This window comes from Heteronotia binoei, chromosome 1 (assembly GCF_032191835.1).
Source record: "Heteronotia binoei isolate CCM8104 ecotype False Entrance Well chromosome 1, APGP_CSIRO_Hbin_v1, whole genome shotgun sequence".
In the NCBI taxonomy this organism is placed as follows: Eukaryota; Metazoa; Chordata; class Lepidosauria; order Squamata; family Gekkonidae; genus Heteronotia; species Heteronotia binoei.
In genome coordinates this window covers 266,931,445-266,952,337 of record NC_083223.1, presented here as the reverse complement: position 1 = coordinate 266,952,337, position 20,893 = coordinate 266,931,445, and the positions used below count along the sequence as shown (strand labels likewise).

Here is a 20,893-nt window from a genome sequence, read left to right as displayed (position 1 = left end):
GCATAGGCTTGCCAGCCTCCAGGTGGGGGTTAGAGATCTCCCACTTTCACAGTTGCTCTTCAGACAACAGAGGTCAGTTCCCACTGGAGAAAATGGCTGCTCTGGGGGTGGGGACTGTATGGCACTGTACTAGGGTTGTGCCAAGTCCAAATCGAAATATAAATAAATAAATTCAAGAAATATCTGGGGACTTTGGAGGTGGAGCCAGGAGACATTAGGCTTCCCAATCCCCAGGTCGCAGAGGGGGATCCCCCGGTTTTACAGGCTTCCCCCCTCCCCCAGCCAGCTGGCCGGTGGGGGAAGCCCCACCCCCAGAGCCATCATGCACCTCTATGAACAATTCCCATAGGGAATGATGGGGAATTGATCCGCGGGTATCGGGGGCTCTGGAGGGGCTGTTTTTTGAGATAGAGGCACCAAATTTTCAGTATAGCATCTAGTGCCTCTCCCCAAAATACCTCCCAAGTTTCAAAAAGATTGGTCCAGGGGGTCCAATTCTATGAGCCCCAAAAGAAGGTGCCCCTATCCTTCATTATTTCCTATGGAAGGAAGGCATTTAAAAATTTGTGCAGTCCCTTTAAATGTGATGGCCAGAACTCCCTTGAAGTTCAATTATGCTTGTCACACCCTTGCTCTCGGCTCCGCCCTCAATGTCTCCTGGCTCCACCCCCAAAGTCCCCAGATATTTCTTAAATTGGACTTGGAAACCCTAGACCCAACACAGATACCCACCTGAATCTGACATTTTATATTATATATGCACACATGTACATATATACACATCCAGAACTTTTATTTGTAGCAGGAACTCCTTTGCACATTAGGCCACACCCCCACTGATGTAGCCAATCCTCCTGGAGTTTACACTAGGCCCTGTAGTTTCAGCCCTGTAAGCTCTTGGAAGATTGGCTGTAATCAGGGATGTGTGGCCTAATATGCAAAGGAGTTCTTGCTACAGAAAAAGCCCTGCACATCTTCCAAATGTTTGATATTTTCAGCTGGATTTTCAGAGAGGCTGCAGAACTGAAAACCCATGAAAGGAACCATTGAAATGGTCTTAGGGGTGTTAGGCCTGTGTTGGAAAACAAACACCCTCAGTGACCTCTGCTTAGGGTTGCCAATCCCCAGGTGGGGGCAGGGGATCCCCCCGTTTGGAGGCCCTCCCCCCGCTTCAGGGTCATCAGAAAGCGGGGGGAGGGGAGGGAAATGTCTGCTGGGAACTCTATTATTGTCTATGTAGATTTATTCCCATAGAAAATCATGGAGAATTGATCCGTGGGGCTCTGGGGGGGGCTGTTTTTTGGGGTAGAGGCACCAAATTTTCAGTATAGCATCTGGTGCCTCTCCCCAAAATACCCCCCAAGGTTCAAAAGGATTGAACCAGGAGGTCCAATTCTATGAGCCCCAAAAGAAGGTGCCCCTATCCTTCATTATTTCCTATGGAAGGAAGGAATTGAAAAGGTGTGCTGTCCCTTTAAATGTGATGGCCAGAACTCCCTTTGGAGTTCAATGATGCTTGTCACAGCCTTGATCTTGGCTCCACCCCTAATGTCTCCTGGCTCCACCCCCAAAGTCCCCAGATATTTCTTGAATTGGACTTGGCAACCCTACCTCTGCTGCATGCCCAGAAGATGGCAACAAAACCCAAACCCCTCCAGGATCCCTGGCCAAACAGGCCGGGAGAAAAATAGCTTCCTGACCCCAAAGTGATGATCAGCGTTTCCCTAGATGCTGCAGACCACAGGTGGCCAAACTGTCGCTCAGGAGCCACGTGTGGCTCTTTTACACATATTGTGTGGCTCTCAAAGCCCCCATCACCTTGCTGGAGTGGGGAATCATACCCGGTTCTCTAAATCAGAGTCCACCGCTCTTAACCACCACCCCACGCTGGCTCTCCACGACTCCTCTCCCCACAACAGACACCCTGTGAAGCAGGTGGGGCTGAGAGAGCTCTGAGAGAACTTGTGACTGACCCAGCTGGCTGCACGTGGAGGAGGAGGGGGGGAATCAAACCCAGGTCTCCAGATTAGAGTCTACCGCTCTTAACCACTACACCACACTGGCTCTCAAAATGTGTGTGTGAGGAGGGGGGGCGGGGTTTGGTCACAGGAAGGAATTCAGGTATGCAGGATGCCAGGGGGAAATCAGAAAAGTCCCCTACACAGACACTGACATCCTTCCATCACGCAGTCCCATCAGGCTTTTTTCTTTCAGTCGCTGCCTTTATTTGGTTTTTGCCACACTCACAGTGCAAAGAATCGTGAGGGGAAAGGGGGGGGGGGAGTTAGTGTGAAGGAATGGGGGGGGGGGGGTGAGGAGAAAGCAGTTCCGTGCTACTCAAGCCGAGAAAGGAACAGGCGTCCATCCGTGTTTTCATTCGTCTCTTTTCGACAACACTGGTGGAATCCGTCACGCAAATACAGTATTTTGGAGAATCAGAATAGGGGAGGACGGCTGTCGCTAGCCCGTAAAAAGCTCAGTTGGCCCAGGCTAGCCCGATCTCCTCAGATCTCAAAAGCTAAACAGGGTAGGCCCTGGTTAATCCAGGGTTGTTACGTGGAGGCAAGGGCCAACCCTCTGTTTAAATCTCACCTTGAAAACCCCATGAAGGCTCACCATATGTCAGCTGGCAATAATTTCCACCACAGTAAATCTGTGACTACCTGATTTCTAACCCGAGAGGTGGTGGGGGCCCAAGGCTGCCTTTGCTTATGTGGTGACCCTACAACGAAAATAAGGCTTCCTCAATTTTGTCATGGCGCCTGGGTCTATGTGGCCAGATTTTACTCCGCCCTCAGACAACATTTCTTCCTGGTTCGTTCACTAGCAGCCTGGCAAAGAGAGGGCACTTGGGTGGAACAACAGTCCCCTGGTATCAGGGAAGAGGTTGGCCGCGACACTACCGCTGGCCACTACTGACTGAACACCCCCTCTGGGCAGATTGGCGACCTTCGAGTCGACATCAGGAAAAGGGGAGAAAGACTAGGGTGAATCCACATCAGAACTCGGTGCCTGTGGTAGGAGGAGAGATTCAAACAGCCTGCTTTCTGTGGCAAATCCCGGTGTCGGAGCAATCGTGCCACCTTCTCTCCCCTGTCATGCTGTGGCAGGCCAAGAAAAGGTCCTTGTTACAGTCTGCTCTTCCCCGCTTCCTGTCCCGAGCCACATGGGAACCAGCAGATGCGCATTTCTAGCCATGGCTGCCCTCCCTGCCGTTCCTACGACCGTGGGCCTCGCGCGGCCGTTCCTTGGGATTCCGCTGGGCGCCGTCTCGCTGGGTGAACCTGTCCAAAGGGTACAAGGGTCAAAGGTCAGCCTTGGAGACACCTTTCTATGGCTCCCTCTCCTGTCACGATGGGCATTAATCTGGAATCAAGGGTTGCCAATCCCCAGGTGAGACAAAAAAAATAAAGGTACATAACCCACCGTGAAAACCAGCTTCTATTATTGAATTATACAAAGTCAACAAAGATAAACATAGTCATATAAATACCACCATCATAAATTACAGAACAACCATAACTTTTAGTCCTTAATGAAAAAGGAAGCATTAGCACCGAGAGACCTTCTTTTCATCCTGTGGTAAAACTTCCCATCTCATTCCATGAAATAATTCCAATAATCCAAGTTTCCAAGGACAAGGTCGTACTGAACCCTTGTTTCGCGTGAGCTTCTTCAAGCTGCAATCATCCTCTTAGCAATTTCTCTTAAGTGTTAGGCCAAACAGCCAGCATGTTTGAACGAAGGTTCAGTACGACCTTGTCCTTGGAAACTTGGATTATTGGCTGCATCTTTTGACAAACATGAAACATCGGGAGTACTACACCAGGATGTCATGGAATGAGATGGGAAGTTTTACCACAGGATGAAAAGAAGGACTCTTGGTGCTAATGCTTCCTTTTTCATTAAGGGCTAAAAGTTATGGTTGTTCTGTAATTTATGATGGTGGTACTACACTTGATCTTAGCCAAAAGGCTGAGAAGCGATTATATGAATATGTTTAATCTTTGTTGACTTTGTATAATTCAATAATAGAAGCTGGTTTTCACGGTGGGTTATGTACCTTTATTTTTTTTGTCCTTTTGCCATGTTACTCTCTGTGTGTTGTATAATCCCCAGGTAAGGGCAGGAGATCCCCCGGTTTGGAGGCCCTCCCCCCTCTTCAGGGTCATCAGAAAGTAGAAGGGGGGGGGGAAATGTCTTCTGGGCACTCCATTATTCCCTAGGGAGACAGATTCCCACAGATTCCCAAAGTAGAAGGGGGGGAAATGTCTTCTGGGCATTCCATTATTCCCTAGGGAGACAGATTCCCACAGATTCCCAAAGTAGAAGGGGGGGGGGAAATGTCTTCTGGGCACTCCATTATTCCCTAGGGAGACAGATTCCCAAAGTAGAAGGGGGGGAAATGTCTTCTGGGCATTCCATTATTCCCTAGGGAGACAGATTCCCACAGATTCCCAAAGTAGAAGGGGGGGGGAAATGTCTTCTGGGCACTCCATTATTCCCTAGGGAGACAGATTCCCACAGATTCCCAAAGTAGAAGGGGGGGAAATGTCTTCTGGGCACTCCGTTATTCCCTAGGGAGACAGATTCCCACAGGGTATCATTGAGAATTGATCTGTGGATATCAAGGGCTCTGCAGGGGCTGTTTTTTTAGGCAGAGGCACCAAATTTGCAGCATAGTATCCAATGCCTCTCCTCAGGACACTCTCCAAGTTTCAAAAAGATTGGACCAGGGGGTCCAATTTTATGAGCCCCCAAAGAAGGTGCCCCTATCCTTCATTCTTTCCAATGGAGGGAATGCATTTAAAAGCTTTGCGGTCCCTTTAAATATGATGGCCAGAACTCCCTTTGGAGTTTAGTTATACTTGTCACAACCTTGCTGCTGGTTAGGTTTCCCAACACCCAGGTCCCAGAGGGGACCCCCCAGTTTTACAGGCTTCCCTCGCCCCCAGCCAGCTGGCTGGTGGGGGAAGCCCCACCCCCACAGCCACCATGTACCTCTAGATCTCCGGCAGGTTTAGAAACCTGAAAACAGGCCCAGTTTTAAAATGTGTGTGTGCGCCTTTAAAATTTGAGCAGGAAGTACTTCATGGGGAAGGGTCAGCAGTAGAGCCTGGTCAGAGCACAGCCCCTCAGTTTGTTTTGCTTTCATTTCAGAGCAAGTAAGCATGTGTGTAAGAGAGAGCAGCCTAGCCCCTGTACTTTTCAGACCTTGTTGTGGTGGTGGGGTGTGTGTGAAGAGAGATGGAGGAAAACTCCACCTCTTTCCCTTTTTGTTTGCCAGTGTTAGCCTGAAGAACAGCAGTCCAGTGAATAAAGCCCCAGTGAAATGTGATCAGATCAGTGAAGGTCCACCTAGTCCAGCATCCTGCCTCACACAGTGGCCTCAACCAGTTCCCCTGGAGGGCCAACAACAGGGCAGAGAGGCCGAGGCCTTCCTCTCAGAAGAACATCAGAAGAGCCCTGCTGGATCAGCCCAGTGAGGTTCCATCTAGTCCAGCCTCCTGTCTCACACAGTGGCCTCAACCAGTTCCTCTGGAGGGCCAGCAACAGGGCAGAGAGGCCGAGGCCTTCCTCTCAGAAGAACATCAGAAGAGCCCTGCTGGATCAGACCAGTGAGGGTCCATCTAGTCCAGCCTCCTGTCTCACACAGTGGCCTCAACCAGTTCCTCTGGAGCGCCAACAACAGGGCAGAGAGGCCGAGGCCTTCCTCTCAGAAGAACATCAGAAGAGCCCTGCTGGATCAGACCAGTGAGGGTCCATCTAGTCCAGCCTCCTGTCTCTCACAGCAGCCTCAACCAGTTCCTCTGGAGGGCCAACAACAGGGCAGAGAGGCCGAGGCCTTCCCCTCATAAGAACATCAGAAGAGCCCTGCTGGATCAGACCAGTGAGGGTCCATCTAGTCCAGCATCCTGCCTCACACAGTGGCCTCAACCAGTTCCTCTGGAGCGCCAACAACAGGGCAGAGAGGCCGAGGCCTTCCCCTCATAAGAGCATCAGAAGAGCCCTGCTGGATCAGACCAGTGAGGGTCCATCTAGTCCAGCATCCTGCCTCACACAGTGGCCTCAACCAGTTCCTCTGGAGGGCCAGCAACAGGGCAGAGAGGCTGAGGCCTTCCCCTCATAAGAGCATCAGAAGAGCCCTGCTGGATCAGACCAGTGAGGGTCCATCTAGTCCAGCATCCTGTCTCACACAGTGGTCAGCCAGTTCCCCTGGAGGGCCAGCAACAGGGCAGAGAGGCCGAGGCCTTTTCCTGATGTTGCCTCCTGGCTCTGGGATTCAGAGGCTTTAGTGCCTCTGTATGTGATGGTTCCCCTCAGCCACAATGACCAGTAGCCACTGATAGACTCACCCTCCATGAATCTATCTAATTCCCCTTTAAAGCATCCTAGACGAATACCCTCACCACTACACTACAGTACACTGGATCAAAAAAGGTCAAGGTAGTCCCCTGTGCAAGCACCAGTCGTTTCTGACTCTGAGGTGACGCCATATCACGACGTTTTCACGGCAGACTTTTTACGGGGTGGTTTGCCATTGCCTTCCCCAGTCATCTACCCTTTCCCCCCCAGCAAGCTGGGTACTCCTTTTACCGACCTCGGAAGAATGGAAGGCTGAGTCAACCTGGAGCTGGCTACCTGAACCAGCTTCTGCCAGGATCGAACTCAGGTCGTGAGCAGAGGGCTTGGACTGCAGTACTGCAGCTTTACCACTCTGCACACCATGGGGCACTGGATCTACTGCCTCACTATTTTTCTCAACTCTGCCTGGCCCTCAGCATCTCTCTGTACTAGTGGGGCCATGGCTCAGTGGTAGCACAGGGCTTTTTTTGTAGCAGGAACTCCTTTGCATATTAGGCTATGCCCCACTGATGTAGCCAATCCTTCAAGAGCTTACAGGGCTCTTCTTACAGGGCCTGCTGTAAGCTCTTGGAGGATTGACTACATCAGGGGGGGCGTAGCCTAATAGGCAAAGGAGTTCCTGCTACAAAAAGAGCCCCGGTTGTAGGACATTTCCTTGGCATGCAGAAGGTCCCAGGTTCAATCCCCAGCATCTCCTGTTAAAAGTACCTGACAGGAAGTGATGTCAAAGGCCTCTGCCTGAGACCCAGGAGATTCCCTGCCACTCAGGGTTGTCAATCCCCAGGTGTGGGCAGGGGATCCCCCGGTTTGGAGACCTTCCCCCTGCTTCCAGGTCATCAGAAAGGGGGGGGGAGGGGAGGGAAATGTCTGCTGGGAACTCAATTATTCCCTATGGAGAATGATTCCTATAGGGTAAGTAAGTAAGTAAGTAAATTTATTTTTGTATCCCGCCCTCCCCCGCCAAAGGCAGTCTCAGGGCGGCTCACAGACATGGGACAACCATGATTTGAATAAAATGCAATCAAGACAAAACAGATTAAGATACAATTAGGTTACATAGATTAGTTAAAATAGATAAAACAGCTATTATAAATTAAAATTAAGTTAAGGTGCTACAGTTCACAGTCATATATAAGGTGGTTAGGTGGCTACAGGTCAGTTTAGCCGGGTTCTATCTTAAAAGCAAGCTGAAAGAGGGCGGTTTTGCAAGCCCTGCAGAACTGATTCAGGTCCCGCAGGGCTCGCACCACCTCTGGAAGTTGATTCCACCATCGGGGGGCCATTGCTGAAAAGGCTTGCTCCCTGGTTGTCTTCAATCTAGCCTCTCTTGGCCCAGGGATTTTTAAAAGATTTTGAGAACTAGATCTCAGTGCTCTCTGGGGAACATATGGGGGGAGGCGGTCCCTAAGGTAGGCAGGTCCTCGGCCATATAGGGCTCTAAAGGTAATAACCAGCACCTTATAGCGAACACGGTACACAACCGGCAGCCAGTGCAGGTCCCGCAGCCCAGGCTGTACATGTTCCCACCGAGGTAGTCCCACCAACAGCCTGGCCGCCGCGTGCTGCACTACCTGAAGTTTCCGTGTTCGGCATAAGGGCAGCCCCATGTAGAGGGCATTACAGTAGTCTAGTCTCGAGGGTATAATGGAGAATTGATCCACAGATATCTGGGACTCTAGGGGAGTTCTGTTTTGAGGTAGAGGCATCATTTTTTCAGCCTAGCATCTGGTGACTCTCCTCAAAATACTCCGCAAGTTTCAAAAAAACTGGACCAGGGGGTCCAATTCTATGAGCCCCCAAAGAAGGTGCCCCTATCCATTATTTCCAAAGGAGGAAAAGCATTTAAAAGGAGTACGGTCCCTTTAAATGTGATGGCCAGAACTCCCTTTGGAGTTCAGTTGTGCTTTCCACACTCTTACTCCTGGCTCCACCCCCAAAGTCCCCAGATATTTCTTGAGTCGCACTTGGCAACCCTACACTCAGAGGAGCCAAGGCTGACCGAGACAGACCAGCGATGGCTCTCACCTTCCCCCCGGAGCTGCCTCGAGCTGCCTCAGGACCACCTCCTCAAAATCATCGACCACCTCTTCGCTGGTCCCCAGCAGCTGGGCCAGGTCTTCCAGAACGTCCTCGACTTCATCCAGAAAGTCGACGAAGCTCGTGCGGCTGTGGGCAAAGGCCCCGTCACTGCCGAAGAAGTTCTCCAGCGCAGCCGCCAGGCCCCCGTAGTGCTCCCCCCAGCCCAGCCCAGCCAGGTAGTTCTGTACCATCTGCAGGAATCTGGTTTTCTGCACTGGGGCGAGCCCCTCCTGCTGGGCACACTCGGTGATGCCGGTACAGCCCTGGGGAGCCCGGAAATGGTGCCGAGTCAGCATCTCCCACAATGCACTGGGCTCAGTAGGCTTCCTGGACTTCCGGCTGAGGCTCTGGGGCTCCCTCTCCTTAGCTGACTTGGTGTCCCGCGGGCCCTGGTGTTTCCTCGGACGGTGAGGCCCATCGTCCGGCACCTTGGGGAGCTTATGGGCCGAGCGCTGGTCCTTGGCTGAGCTGAGCTCTGGGTGCCCAGGCCTTGGCCCTTCCTGGGCCTCGTGACGCTTTGGCCAGGCTCTTTCCTTCCCTCGCTTGGCCTTGTGGGCCTCCCTCCGCGGCAGTTTGGTGCCCCTCGGGTGCTCCAGATCCTGGCTCAGCTTCTGCTGAATGGCACTCAGCTCCGTCCGCAGCCCCTCAGCCCCGTCGCCGGACGGAGTTAGCAGCAAGGCCTTGGCCAAGTCGTGGCGAACCGACTCCAGCAAGGAGCGCAGGCGCCGGGTTTCAAGCTCCGGCCTGTCGGCCTGGTCCCGCTGACGTTCTGCTGCGGGTTCCTCTTCCCCGTGCCGTCGGGGCCTGGCGCCATCCTCCTCACCCGCCATCCCTCGCATCTTTTCCTGAAGAAAGTGTAGTTCGGCCTGCACGGCCAGGAGGGCAGAGGTCTCCCGCTGCAGCGATTCCCTCAGCCGGATGTTCTCGGCAGCCAAGTTCTGCTGCTGGGAGGTGAACTCCAACGCCTCACCCTCCGTCTTCCTCAGCAGGCTCTGTAGCTCTTCCTTCTGGGACTACAAAGAGAAAAGGGAAGTGTTTTGAGCCACTGAAGGGGGGCAAAGAGAATCACCCAAACCACCAAGCAATACTCCCTCTAAGCCAGCGGTGTCAAACATGTGACCCGGGGGCCGAATCAAGCCCCCCCAGAGGGCTCCTATCAGGCCCCTGAGCAACTGGCTGTCATCTGCTTCTTTCTCGCTCTCTCTCGCTTCCTTCTGCATCACAGCGTGCTTTGCAAGGCTTGCTCAAGTGCACAGCAGCTACAGAGCAAAGTCTCTATTCTCTCCATTGGCTGAGGCTCCTCCCTTGGGAGGGAGGGGGGAGAGAGCTTGCTTTGCAGGGTTCTCTCAATCACACAGCAGAGCTACTGAGCCAAGCCTCTCTTTCTTCGACTGGCTGAGGCTCCTCCCCCTCCTGGTTCCCTGGGGAGGGAGGGAAAGAACCAGAGCTTCCTTTGCCCAGTTCCCTGGATCCCATGGGAGAGATACAAAGAAAGCACCTTTTAACACTGAGTGCTCGTGCTTTAAGCATGTTTTAAGTTTTTTTTTTTTTAAATCTTTGTGTTTGTCTGTGTCCTTTATAAAGTTTATATCTCAGCTACCTAACCTTAAACATGAACACACATGACTCGGCCCGACGTGACATGACATGGCCTGGCCCGACAAGATCTCAATTATGTCTGATCCGGCCCTCATAACAAATGAGCTTGACACCCCTGCTCTAAGCTGTGTTATCTTGTGAGCAAAAAATTCTGCCTTGTGAGCGACTGGCATAAAGTTCTGAGTGAGCGATTTGACTACTGCATACGTAAGCTTGCTCTGGGGTCATCCTTCCTGAGCTAAGCCAAAAGGTGTGAGCCGAAGGCTAAAAAAAGTGTGAGCTAGCTCACACTAACTCACCTTTGAGAGAACACGGCCACCAAGAGAGGATCGTCAGGCGGGCAAACCCAACTAGGGTTGGCAACTCCAGGTTGCCAATTCAAGATTTTAAAAATTCATTGGAGGTACCTGTAGAATAACATCACTTTCGGGGAATATTCAGAAGCTACAGCGGAAGAAGAGGAAGAAGAAGGCAGATTTCTACCCTGCCCTTCTCTCTGAATCAGCTTACAATCTCCTATATCTTCTCCCCCCACAACGGACACCCTGTGAGGTGGATGAGGCTGAGAGGGCTCTTACAGCAGCTGCCCTTTCAAGGACAACTCCTGCGATAGCTATGGCTGACCCAAGGCCATTCCAGCAGGTGCAAGTGGAGGAGTGGGGAATCAAACCCGGTTCTCCCAGATAAGAGTCAGCGCACTTACTCTCGGCTTGGCTTCGCGAACGAAGATTTAAGAAGGGTGCAACAGTCCACGTCTGCTGCAGGCTCGCTGGTGGCTGACAAGAGCAATGCGGGACAGGCAGGTCCGGCCACAGTGGCTGCAGGGAAAAGTCTGATCTATTTTTTGACCGCAAGTAATGATGCCCGTTGACCGCGGCTAGCCAACTGGGGTGGAGGAGACGAGCTTTGTTTAGGCCACCTTTTCTAGGCCCCTCTCCGTGTGGAGCAAGCAGTGCTGTCCCTAGATAAGGCTGCTTGGTCGTTCAGGGTGCTGCCGAAAAATGCTTTCGTCTCCGGGTTAGCATCAGGCGACCAATACCCTGAACCGCCTACATGCAGGATCGGGTCTGCGGCTTCCAGTGGCACCTTCCACCTGCCATTTCGCCCCTTGCCCATCGCTGCAGGACTTGATGCGTTGTGGGTTGTGTATGTGGATATGCCCTTCAGGCCTGCGCAGAGGAATTTTTTAGGTGAAGCGCAGTGTGCGCGGTACTGGCTCCACCCTTTCACCTGGGGGTCATCTGCCATGGCCCAGTAAGCCGGGACACCGGCAGCGAGTCCTCCAGGTGGTAGGTGTTACATTAACGAGCTGTATCTGCCCGGGTTTGATGTTAGAGTTTTCCTTCTCTTAGGCTGGCAAGGTTGGTGGGCCCAGCCTGCCCATCCGGTTATACCGCCGGGCAATTCGGTCACACCATGACGTAGCAAACTCTGTGAAAAACGGGGGGGACCAGCGAGAAGGTGTTGCTACGGATGCAGTAATGCAGGAGAGGCCATTGCAGTGACCATCTGCCAGGCATAGCCAGACAGTGACCACGCGGCATTCACTACACCGGGAGAGGAGAGGCTATGTATTGCGCATACACTTTCCCTGGGGGGGGTAGGATACCCAGAGGGAGCCCCCCCTCCCACCCCCCCATGCACTTAACCACTACACCACTAACCACTACACCACTTAACCACTACAGCGCACTTAACCACTACACCAAACTGCCTCTCAGACTAATGAGGGCCCATCTAGTCCAGCATCCTGCCTCACATAGTGGCCTCAACAGTTCCTCCGGAGGGCCAACAACAGGGCAGAGAGGCTGAGGCCTTCCCCTCATAAGAGCATCAGAAGAGCCCTGCTGGATCAGACCAGTGAGGGTCCATCTAGTCCAGCCTCCTGCCTCACACAGGGGCCTCAACCAGTTCCTCTGGAGGGCCTGAAACAGGGCAGAGAGGCCGAGGCCTTCCCCTCATAAGAGCATCAGAAGAGCCCTGCTGGATCAGACCAGTGAGCGTCCATCTAGTCCAGCCTCCTGCCTCACACAGTGGCCTCAACAGTTCCTCCGGAGGGCCAACAACAGGGCAGAGAGGCCAAGGCCATCATAAGAACCCAAGGATCTCTGTTGCATCAGACCAGTGGTCCACCTAGTCCAGCATCCTGTCTCAAACACAGACCAGCCACTTTCTCTGGAGGGTCAATAACAGGGGATAGAGACAGTGGCCTCCCGCTCATAAGAAGAGCCCTGCTGGATCAGACTAAGAACATAAGAGAAGCCATGTTGGATCAGGCCAACGGCCCATCCAGTCCAACACTCTGTGTCACACAGTGGCAAAAAATTTTATATATACACACACACTGTGGCTAATAGCCACTGATGGACCTGTGCTCCATATTTTTATCTAAAACCCTCTTGAAGGTGGCTATACTTGTGGCCGTCACCACCTCCTGTGGTAGTGAATTCCACATGTTAATCACCCTTTGGGTGAAGAAGTACTTCCTTTTATCCGTTTTAACCTGTCTGCTCAGCAATTTCATCGAATTCCCACGAGTTCTTGTATTGTGAGAAAGGGAGAAAAGTACTTCTTTCTCTACTTTCTCCATCCCATGCATTATCTTGTAAACCTCTATCATGTCACCCCGCAGTCGACATTTCTCCAAGCTAAAGAGCCCCAAGCGTTTCAACCTTTCTTCATAGGGAAAGTTCTCCAGCCCTTTAATCATTCTAGTTGCCCTTTTCTGGACTTTCTCCAATGCTATAATATCCTTTTTGAGGTGCGGCGACCAGAACTGCACACAGTACTCCAAATGAGACCGCACCATCGATTTATACAGGGGCATTATGATACTGGCTGATTTGTTTTCAATTCCCTTCCTAATAATTCCCAGCGTGGCGTTGGCATTTTTTATTGCAAACGCACACTGACTTGACATTTTCAGTGAGTTATCTACCACGACCCCAAGATCTCTTTCTTGGTCAGTCTCTGCCAGTTCACACCCCATCAACTTGTATTTGTAGCTGGGATTCTTGGCCCCAATGTGCATTACTTTGCACTTGGCCACATTGAACCGTATCTGCCACGTCGACGCCCACTAACCCAGCCTCAACAGATCCCTTTGGAGTTCCTCACAATCCTCTCTGGTTCTCACCACCCTGAACAATTTAGTGTCATCCGCAAACTTGGCCACTTCACTGCTCACTCCCAACTCTAAAGCATTTGTGGAGAAACGCCATCTGGGAGTGTTGGTGCTTCATCCAAAAAGGCAGGGATCAGTAAATCCATTCAGCCGGCTTTGTAGCCTTCCCCTCACCCCCCCCCCTCCCTTCCAGAGCCAAACCAACAACGCTAGGGGGAAAGTCCCCTAGAGAAGCAGGAAGTGCTGTTGTTCTTGCCATGTGCTAGGCAGGAAGAGAGTCTCAGATTGGAACTGGGGCTCGAGCGAGCATGTGGTGAGCAATGGAGGCTCCTGCCTGGGAAGGCCCAGGCAGGCAGACTAAGTAAGTCATTTTCTTAGGCAGATCAAGTATAGACCAGGGACAATACGATGCGTTTAAAAACCACCTTTATTTTGTTATGCTGTTTGCTGTGCTTTGCTGTGCTGTGCTAACTTTTTAAATGCAACTGGTTTTGTTTTGTGTTTTTCTTTTCCTATATTTTTCTCTTTTAAATAAATGTTTTTTCTGTTTTAAATGCTGGCAGTTAATCTCTGTACCACCTAGATCCCCAGACCGCTTTAGACCACGCTGTGTTGAGAAGGGGGCCCCGGGGAAGGGGGAAGGCATGCAGTTGGATAAGGTGCCAATCCTCCAGGGGTGCCCCAAAGAAGTGCTGAGGTCTCTGTGAAACCCAAGTGCAGGGTGGCAGAGGACCTGGAGGCCTAGCCTCACAGCTGGAAAGGGGGATTGGGAGTCCTGTTCCTCTCAATCTGAACCCCGGGACTGAGCAGGTGGTGGCAGCGAGCCCAAGGGGCAGGAGGAGAAATAGCTCCCTCCAGGAGTTGGCGACTCGATAGGGAGCTGACGGGACCGGGCCTGAAGGCAGAATCGGGCCGGTTCTGCCACACTTGGTGGCAGCGGTGGGATGAGAATAAACAGAGAACTTGATTGGCCAGGCATTTTTGGTTTTTGATGCGTGCAAGCACCCAGAGGAAGCAACAGCGGTTTTGTTTTCTTTTCGGGTCAACTGGAGTAGGGAAAGTTTAGCTAGTTAGGATGGAGCGTGCTAAGAAACTGGAAATCCTGAAGATGACAAAGCCACAGCTCCAGGAAGAGTGCGCAAAGCAAGAACTGGAGTGTGACAACCTGACTGTAGTAGATATGCAAGTCCTCCTGTTGGAGCATCTTGAGCATGCAGGGGCACTTGCAAAAGTGGCCCCCACCCAGTCAGAAGCAACCTTGCGGCTACAGTTGGAACTGGCAAGAATGCGTATCGAGGCGGACCGAGACCGCAGACGGGAGGAAAGAGAGAAAGCTGAGATCCTCAGACAGGAGGAACGAGAGAGAGAGGAAAGACAAGCAGAGAGGGATGCGATCCGCAGACAGGAAGAAGCAGAGATCCGCAGACGGGAACAGGAAGAGCAACGTCGCCATGAGCTTGAGGTGCTACGTCTGGAAGCTGAACTAAGCAAAGAGATCCAAGTCACCCCCAAGGACTTTGCAGTGTACCAAGAGGGAGAAGACCCCTCCATATACCTCTCCAACTTTGAGAGGGCAGCCAAACAGTGGGGAATTGCAGAGGAGGACTATATGTCTTACCTCTGTAGCAACCTGACTGGAGAGCTTTCAGCCATCTATCACAGCATGCCTATGGAAGATGGGGGGATAACTTTTGCGGCCTATAAAGCCACTGTATTTAAAAGGTTTAAACTGGGGCCAGACCACTCCCGAAAGCAGTTCAGGGGTTTGGCTCCACAAGAAGGTAAATCCTATGCTGAATGTGGGGTAATGAAGGAACAAACAGTTCCAGTGTTATTGGGCCGGGATTTGTTGGTTGGCCAGTACTCTATCAATGCTGTAAACCGCAGCCAGACCCCCAGGGGGAAGTGGGAGGAGGAAGGCAACTTTAAGGAAGCCACCTCACCACCAACCAGGGAGGGGGAAATAGCCCAGGTTACTGAGGATGAAGAGAGGGCAGTCACCCAGGAGGGGGAGGGCCAGCCTGTCGCAAGCCCTGGAGGAGGGTGTTCTCAAGGGGAAGAGGGGTGTAGCTTTCCCCAAGTGCAGCAAGAGGCTGTGGATGTTCCTAGCGAGGGAGGGAACCTGTCTAGCGTAAAGGATGTGCAAGCTGAAGAGACCGAGGTGGAGAGTGGAGATTTCACAGGAGGTTCTGAGAGCAGCAAGGCTAATGTGGGCTCAGAGGAGCACATAGCTGAAGGCTTGAGGGAACGGGAGCGGTTCCAGAAGGGGGTCCGGAGCGGCCTTAGGTTGGAACCGGTTCACCAAGTAGCTGTGGATCAGGAAGTGGGATCGTCCGAGACGCTCTCAAAACGGGTCGTCTTGAAGCAGGGCAGACAGGAATCCTGGGAAGCTGTGGGACCTTCCAGGCAGGAAGGGGGTCAGTTGGGTAGTGCTGACAAACCAACCGAGGGGACTGAGAACCCAAGCCAAACCCTCAGGGGAAGGTGGGGGGAAGGAGGCAACTTTAGGGAAGCCACCTCACCACCAACCAGGGAGGGGGAGGACCAGCCTGTCTCAAGCCCTGCAGGAGGGTGTGCCCAATGGGAAGAGGGGTGCCAATTTCCACAAGGGCAGCAGGATACTGTGCAGCCTTCCAGGCAGGAAGGAGCTCAGTTGGCTGACACTGACAAACCAACTGAGGGGGCGGAGAACCCAGATCAAACTTTGGCTGGGTGTTCTGGAAACAGTGGGACTAGGGGTGGCTTGAAGGAACAGATGATAGGAAGTCTGGGGGAGCCAGAAATGTTCCTGTCTGAGGTTCAAAGTGACCCTAGGCTGGAACCACTGTGTGAGTTGGCAAGGGACCAGAAAGTGGAGTTCTCAGAAGCTGAGACAGGGGCTAGGGTGATGGATGTCCTGCCACTTCATACTGGTGAATGGAAAGTGGAATGGGAGGGACCCCATGTGATTGTGGATGACCTAGGCGATGCTACTTATGTGGTGGCTATGGAGAAGACAGGAAAGGCAGTTAAAGTGGTGCAGGTGAATATGCCACAGCCATTCTCTGCGAGGTCCATGGTGGTGCACATAGGTAGGAAGGAAGGAGATAAAAAGAAGCTGGGACAGCAATTGTTTGGAGCACCAGAGGTAGTTTTCTGGGAGGACAGAGTGGACAGAGGGAACATTCCACCAATGAGGGATAAAGAGGCAACTGGGTGGGAACTGGGCAGTTTCCAACTTCAGATGTGGGGCCAGGAATTTGCTCCTTTGATGGGCCACTCACCCCAGCCACAGCAGCAACGGAGGGAGAGCACCAAACTCCAGAGGTGGTCCTGGGAGACGGAGGAGTACATCTTAAAGACTGGACATTCCTTCTGAATGCAGCATGCAACGTTTTGTCCAGAAAGGACATGAGCACCTAGGGTGCTGGACTTTGTGTATTATTGGAGAAATACCTGAATGTTTGTGTAATGTTTGTGTAATATTTTGGTTAATGGGTTTCTCCTTGTTTGTTTGGATTCTGCTACGGGGTCACCTCTGTAGGAGGCAACCCCTCCGGCTCAGAATTTAAGGAGGGGGACGTGTGGAGAAACGCCATCTGGGAGTGTTGGTGCTTCATCCAAAGAGGCAGGGATCAGTAAATCCATTCAGCCGGCTTTGTAGCCTTCCCCTCACTCCCCCCCCTCCCTTCCAGAGCCAAACCAACAACGCTAGGGGGAAAGTCCCCTAGAGAAGCAGGAAGTGCTGTTGTTCTTGCCATGTGCTAGGCAGGAAGAGAGTCTCAGATTGGAACTGGGGCTCGAGCGAGCATGTGGTGAGCAATGGAGGCTCCTGCCTGGGAAGGCCCAGGCAGGCAGACTAAGTAAGTCATTTTCTTAGGCAGATCAAGTATAGACCAGGGACAATACGATGCGTTTAAAAACCACCTTTATTTTGTTATGCTGTTTGCTGTGCTTTGCTGTGCTGTGCTAACTTTTTAAATGCAACTGGTTTTGTTTTGTGTTTTTCTTTTCCTATATTTTTCTCTTTTAAATAAATGTTTTTTCTGTTTTAAATGCTGGCAGTTAATCTCTGTACCACCTAGATCCCCAGACCGCTTTAGACCACGCTGTTTTTATAAAGGGGGCCCCGGGGAAGGGGGAAGGCATGCAGGTGGATAAGGTGCCAATCCTCCAGGGGTGCCCCAAAGAAGCGCTGAGGTCTCTGTGAAACCCAAGTGCAGGGTGGCAGAGGACCTGGAGGCCTAGCCTCACAGCTGGAGAGGGGGATTGGGAGTCCTGTTCCTCTCAATCTGAACCCCGGGACTGAGCAGGTGGTGGCAGCGAGCCCAAGGGGCAGGAGGAGAAATAGCTCCCTCCAGGAGTTGGCGACTCAATAGGGAGCTGACGGGACCGGGCCTGAAGGCAGAATCGGGCCGGTTCCGTCACAGCATTTATGAATAAGTTAAAGAGCATGGGACCCAGTACCGAGCCCTCCGGCACCCCACTGCTTACCGTCCTCCACTGCGAAGACTGCCCATTTATACTCACTCTCTGCTTCCTATTACTCAGCCAATTTTTGATCCACAAGAGGACCTGTCCTTTTACTCCATGACTCTCAAGCTTTCTAAGGAGCCTTTGATGAGGAACTTTATCAAAAGCTTTCTGGAAGTCAAGGTAAACAACATCTATCGGGTCTCCTTTGTCCACATGTTTGTTCACCCCCTCAAAGAAATGTAACAGGTTAGTGAGGCAAGATCTTCCCTTACAGAACCCATGCTGAGTCCTCCTCAATAACCCGTGTTCATCAATGTGCCTACTCATTCTGTCTTTGATAATGGTTTCTACAAACTTTCCCGGTATTGAAGTCAGACTGACTGGCCTGTAATTTCCCGGATCTCCTCTGGAACCCTTTTTAAAGATGGGGGTGACATTTGCTACCTTCCAGTCCTCAGGAACGGAGGCAGTTTTCAATGAAAGATTACAGATTTTTGTTAGAAGATCCACAAGTCCATCTTTGAGTTCTTTCAGAGCTCTCGGATGTATGCCATCCGGACCCGGTGACTTATTAGTTTTTAATTTGTCTATCAGTTGTAGGACCTCCTCTTTTGTCACCTCAATCTGACTCAGGTCTTTCAACACTCCTTCCAAAATTAGTGGTTCTGGGGCGGGCAAAAAGTTCTCGTCTTCCACAGTGAAGACGGAGGCAAAAAATTCATTCAGCTTCTCAGCCATTTCCCTATCCTCCTTCAGTAATCCTTTAACCCCATGGTCATCCAAGGGCCCCACTGCCTCCCTGGCTGGTTTCCTACTTCTAATATATTTGAAGAAATTTTTATTGTTGGTCTTTATGTTTTTTGCAATATGCTCCTCATAGTCCCTTTTTGCCTGCCTGAGCAAAATGAGCATCCATCTCCTCCAGCCTCCTGTCTCACACAGTGGCCTCAACCAATTCATCTGGAGGACCAACAAAAGCCCTCCCCTCATAGGAACATGAGAAGAGCCCTGCTGGATCAGACCAATGAGGGTCCATCTAGTCCAGCCTCCTGTCTCACATAGTGGCCTCAACCAGTTCCTCTGGAGGGCCAACAGGGCAGAGAGGCTGAGGCCTTCCCCTCATAAGAGCATCAGAAGAGCCCTGCTGGATCAGACCAGTGAGGGTCCATCTAGTCCAGTGTTGTGTCCTAGGTTCAAATGGAGAACTGTTACTTTTGGAGGGAACTGTTACTTTTGGAGGGAAGCTGAACAAGCCAAGCTTGTACTCCATACCAGGGTTCCAGAGAAGGCCTAAGCGTGCCCAATCAGGGGAAGGATTGAAACATAAGTAGCCAATCAACATCTAGGCTCATACTGTACCCTGATAGGCCCTTAGGCCTCTGTAAATAACCAATCCATGTACATAGTTAAGGTCCAATCAGAAGGGGGCAAGAATTGTATAAAGGAGCGGGAGGTTTGAATAGAGCTCAGTCTGTGTTTGTGTTCCTGAAGTAAAGCTTGCTGAAATCACTTTCCGACTCTGATCTCTTACTGCGCCAACCCTAGGACTTTACATCCAGCCTCCTGTCTCACACAGTGACCTCAATCAGTTCCTCTGGACAGGCAACAACAGGGCAGAGAGGCTGAGGCCTTTCCCTGAGGTTGCCTCCTGGTACTGAGCTTCAGAGGTTAACAGTCTCTGAACATGGAGGTTCCCTTCAGTCTCCATGGCTAGCAACCACTGAATCCTGAATCTACTGCCTGTCAGCTTCAATGGATGCCCTCAAATTCTCCTTTGCATATTAGGCCACACACCCCTGCTGTAGCCAATCCTCCAAGAGCTTACAGGGCTCTTCGTACAGGGCCTACTGTAAGCTCCAGGAGGATTGGCTGCATCAGGAGGGCATGGCCTAATATGCAAAGGAACTCTTGCTAGAATTCTACCCCTGGGCCACACACCCCTGCTGTAGCCAATCCTCCAAGAGCTTACAGGGCTCTTCGTACAGGGCCTGCTGTAAGCTCCAGGAGGATTGGCTGCATCAGGAGGGCGTGGCCTAATATGCAAAGGAACTCTTGCTAGAATTCTACCCCTGGGCCACACACCCCTGCTGTAGCCAATCCTCCAAGAGCTTACAGGGCTCTTCGTACAGGGCCTACTGTAAGCTCCAGGAGGATTGGCTGCATCAGGAGGGCGTGGCCTAATATGCAAAGGAACTCTTGCTAGAATTCTACCCCTGGGCCACACACCCCTGCTGTAGCCAATCCTCCAAGAGCTTACAGGGCTCTTCGTACAGGGCCTACTGTAAGCTCCAGGAGGATTGGCTGCATCAGGAGGGCGTGGCCTAATATGCAAAGGAACTCTTGCTAGAATTCTACCCCTGGGCCACACACCCCTGCTGTAGCCAATCCTCCAAGAGCTTACAGGGCTCTTCGTACAGGGACTACTGCAAGCACCAGGAGGATTGGCTACATCAGGAGGGGGGGGTGGCCTAATATGCAAAGGAGTACCTGCTACAATAAAAGCCCTGAATTCTACTATTTCAGAAGAGGGAGGGAAAGCTCTCTCCATCCACTCTCTCCACCCAGCGCGTAATACTGGTTCAGATGGAGGCCATAGTCCTCTTAGTGGATCCCCAATGGCTCAGAGCCGGCTGATCCCTGATGGGACAGTGCTTCCCAGCTCCGTCCCCTCCCCCGGCATCTCCCCCTCCCTCACCTGCAGTTCGGCCTGCATGAGCCGGATCTCCTGGTTCTCCTTGGCTAGCTTGTCTAGCAGGACCCCCATGGCGTCCAGGCTCTGGGGCATGGGGGGGGCCTCCGACGGCGGCTCGTCCTTGGCTCGTGGAGGCCTGGCACCCCTCCTGAGCTCTGACGGGGGTGAAGTCGGCCAGCCCTGCAAGGGAGAAGAAACAGACCGGTTTGCTTTATTAGTTATATATCGCAGGGCTTTTTTTGCAGCGGTAGCTTCTTTGCATACTAGGCCACACCCCCTGACGTAGCCAGTCTTCCTGAAGCTTACAGTAGGCCCTGTAAGAAGAGCTTGGAGGATTGGCTACATCAGGGGGGCGTGGCCTAATATGCAAAGGAGTCCCTGCTACAAAAATTCGAATCTGTAGCTAAGTACAGCATACCAGTGCTTCAGGCACCAGAGTGTAGGAAGAAGTGAGCAGAATCACTCCTCAGGACAGGAGGGGTTGCACAGGGCTTTTTTTGTAGCAGGAGCTCCTTTGCATATTAGGCCGTACCCCCCTGATGTAGCCAATCTTCCTGGAGCTTACAGTAGGCCCTGTG

At 52.0% G+C, this 20,893-nt stretch overlaps 1 protein-coding gene and 1 pseudogene across 1 annotated transcript in view; both read right to left on the bottom strand.

Moving 5' to 3' along the window:
• Positions 1-3,190: 3,190 nt before the first annotated feature.
• The window catches only part of PBXIP1 (PBX homeobox interacting protein 1), a 34,069-nt gene continuing 16,366 nt past the window's right edge, over positions 3,191-20,893 (bottom strand). The window contains exons 8-10 of the mRNA XM_060253368.1: positions 20,319-20,495; positions 8,392-9,458; positions 3,191-3,284 (exon numbers count right to left, since the gene is read on the bottom strand). Coding sequence (XP_060109351.1) covers positions 3,191-3,284; positions 8,392-9,458; positions 20,319-20,495 — 1,338 coding nt within the window. The remainder of the gene's footprint in view (positions 3,285-8,391; positions 9,459-20,318; positions 20,496-20,893) is intronic.
• On the bottom strand, positions 3,915-3,987 carry LOC132589186 (U2 spliceosomal RNA; annotated as a pseudogene).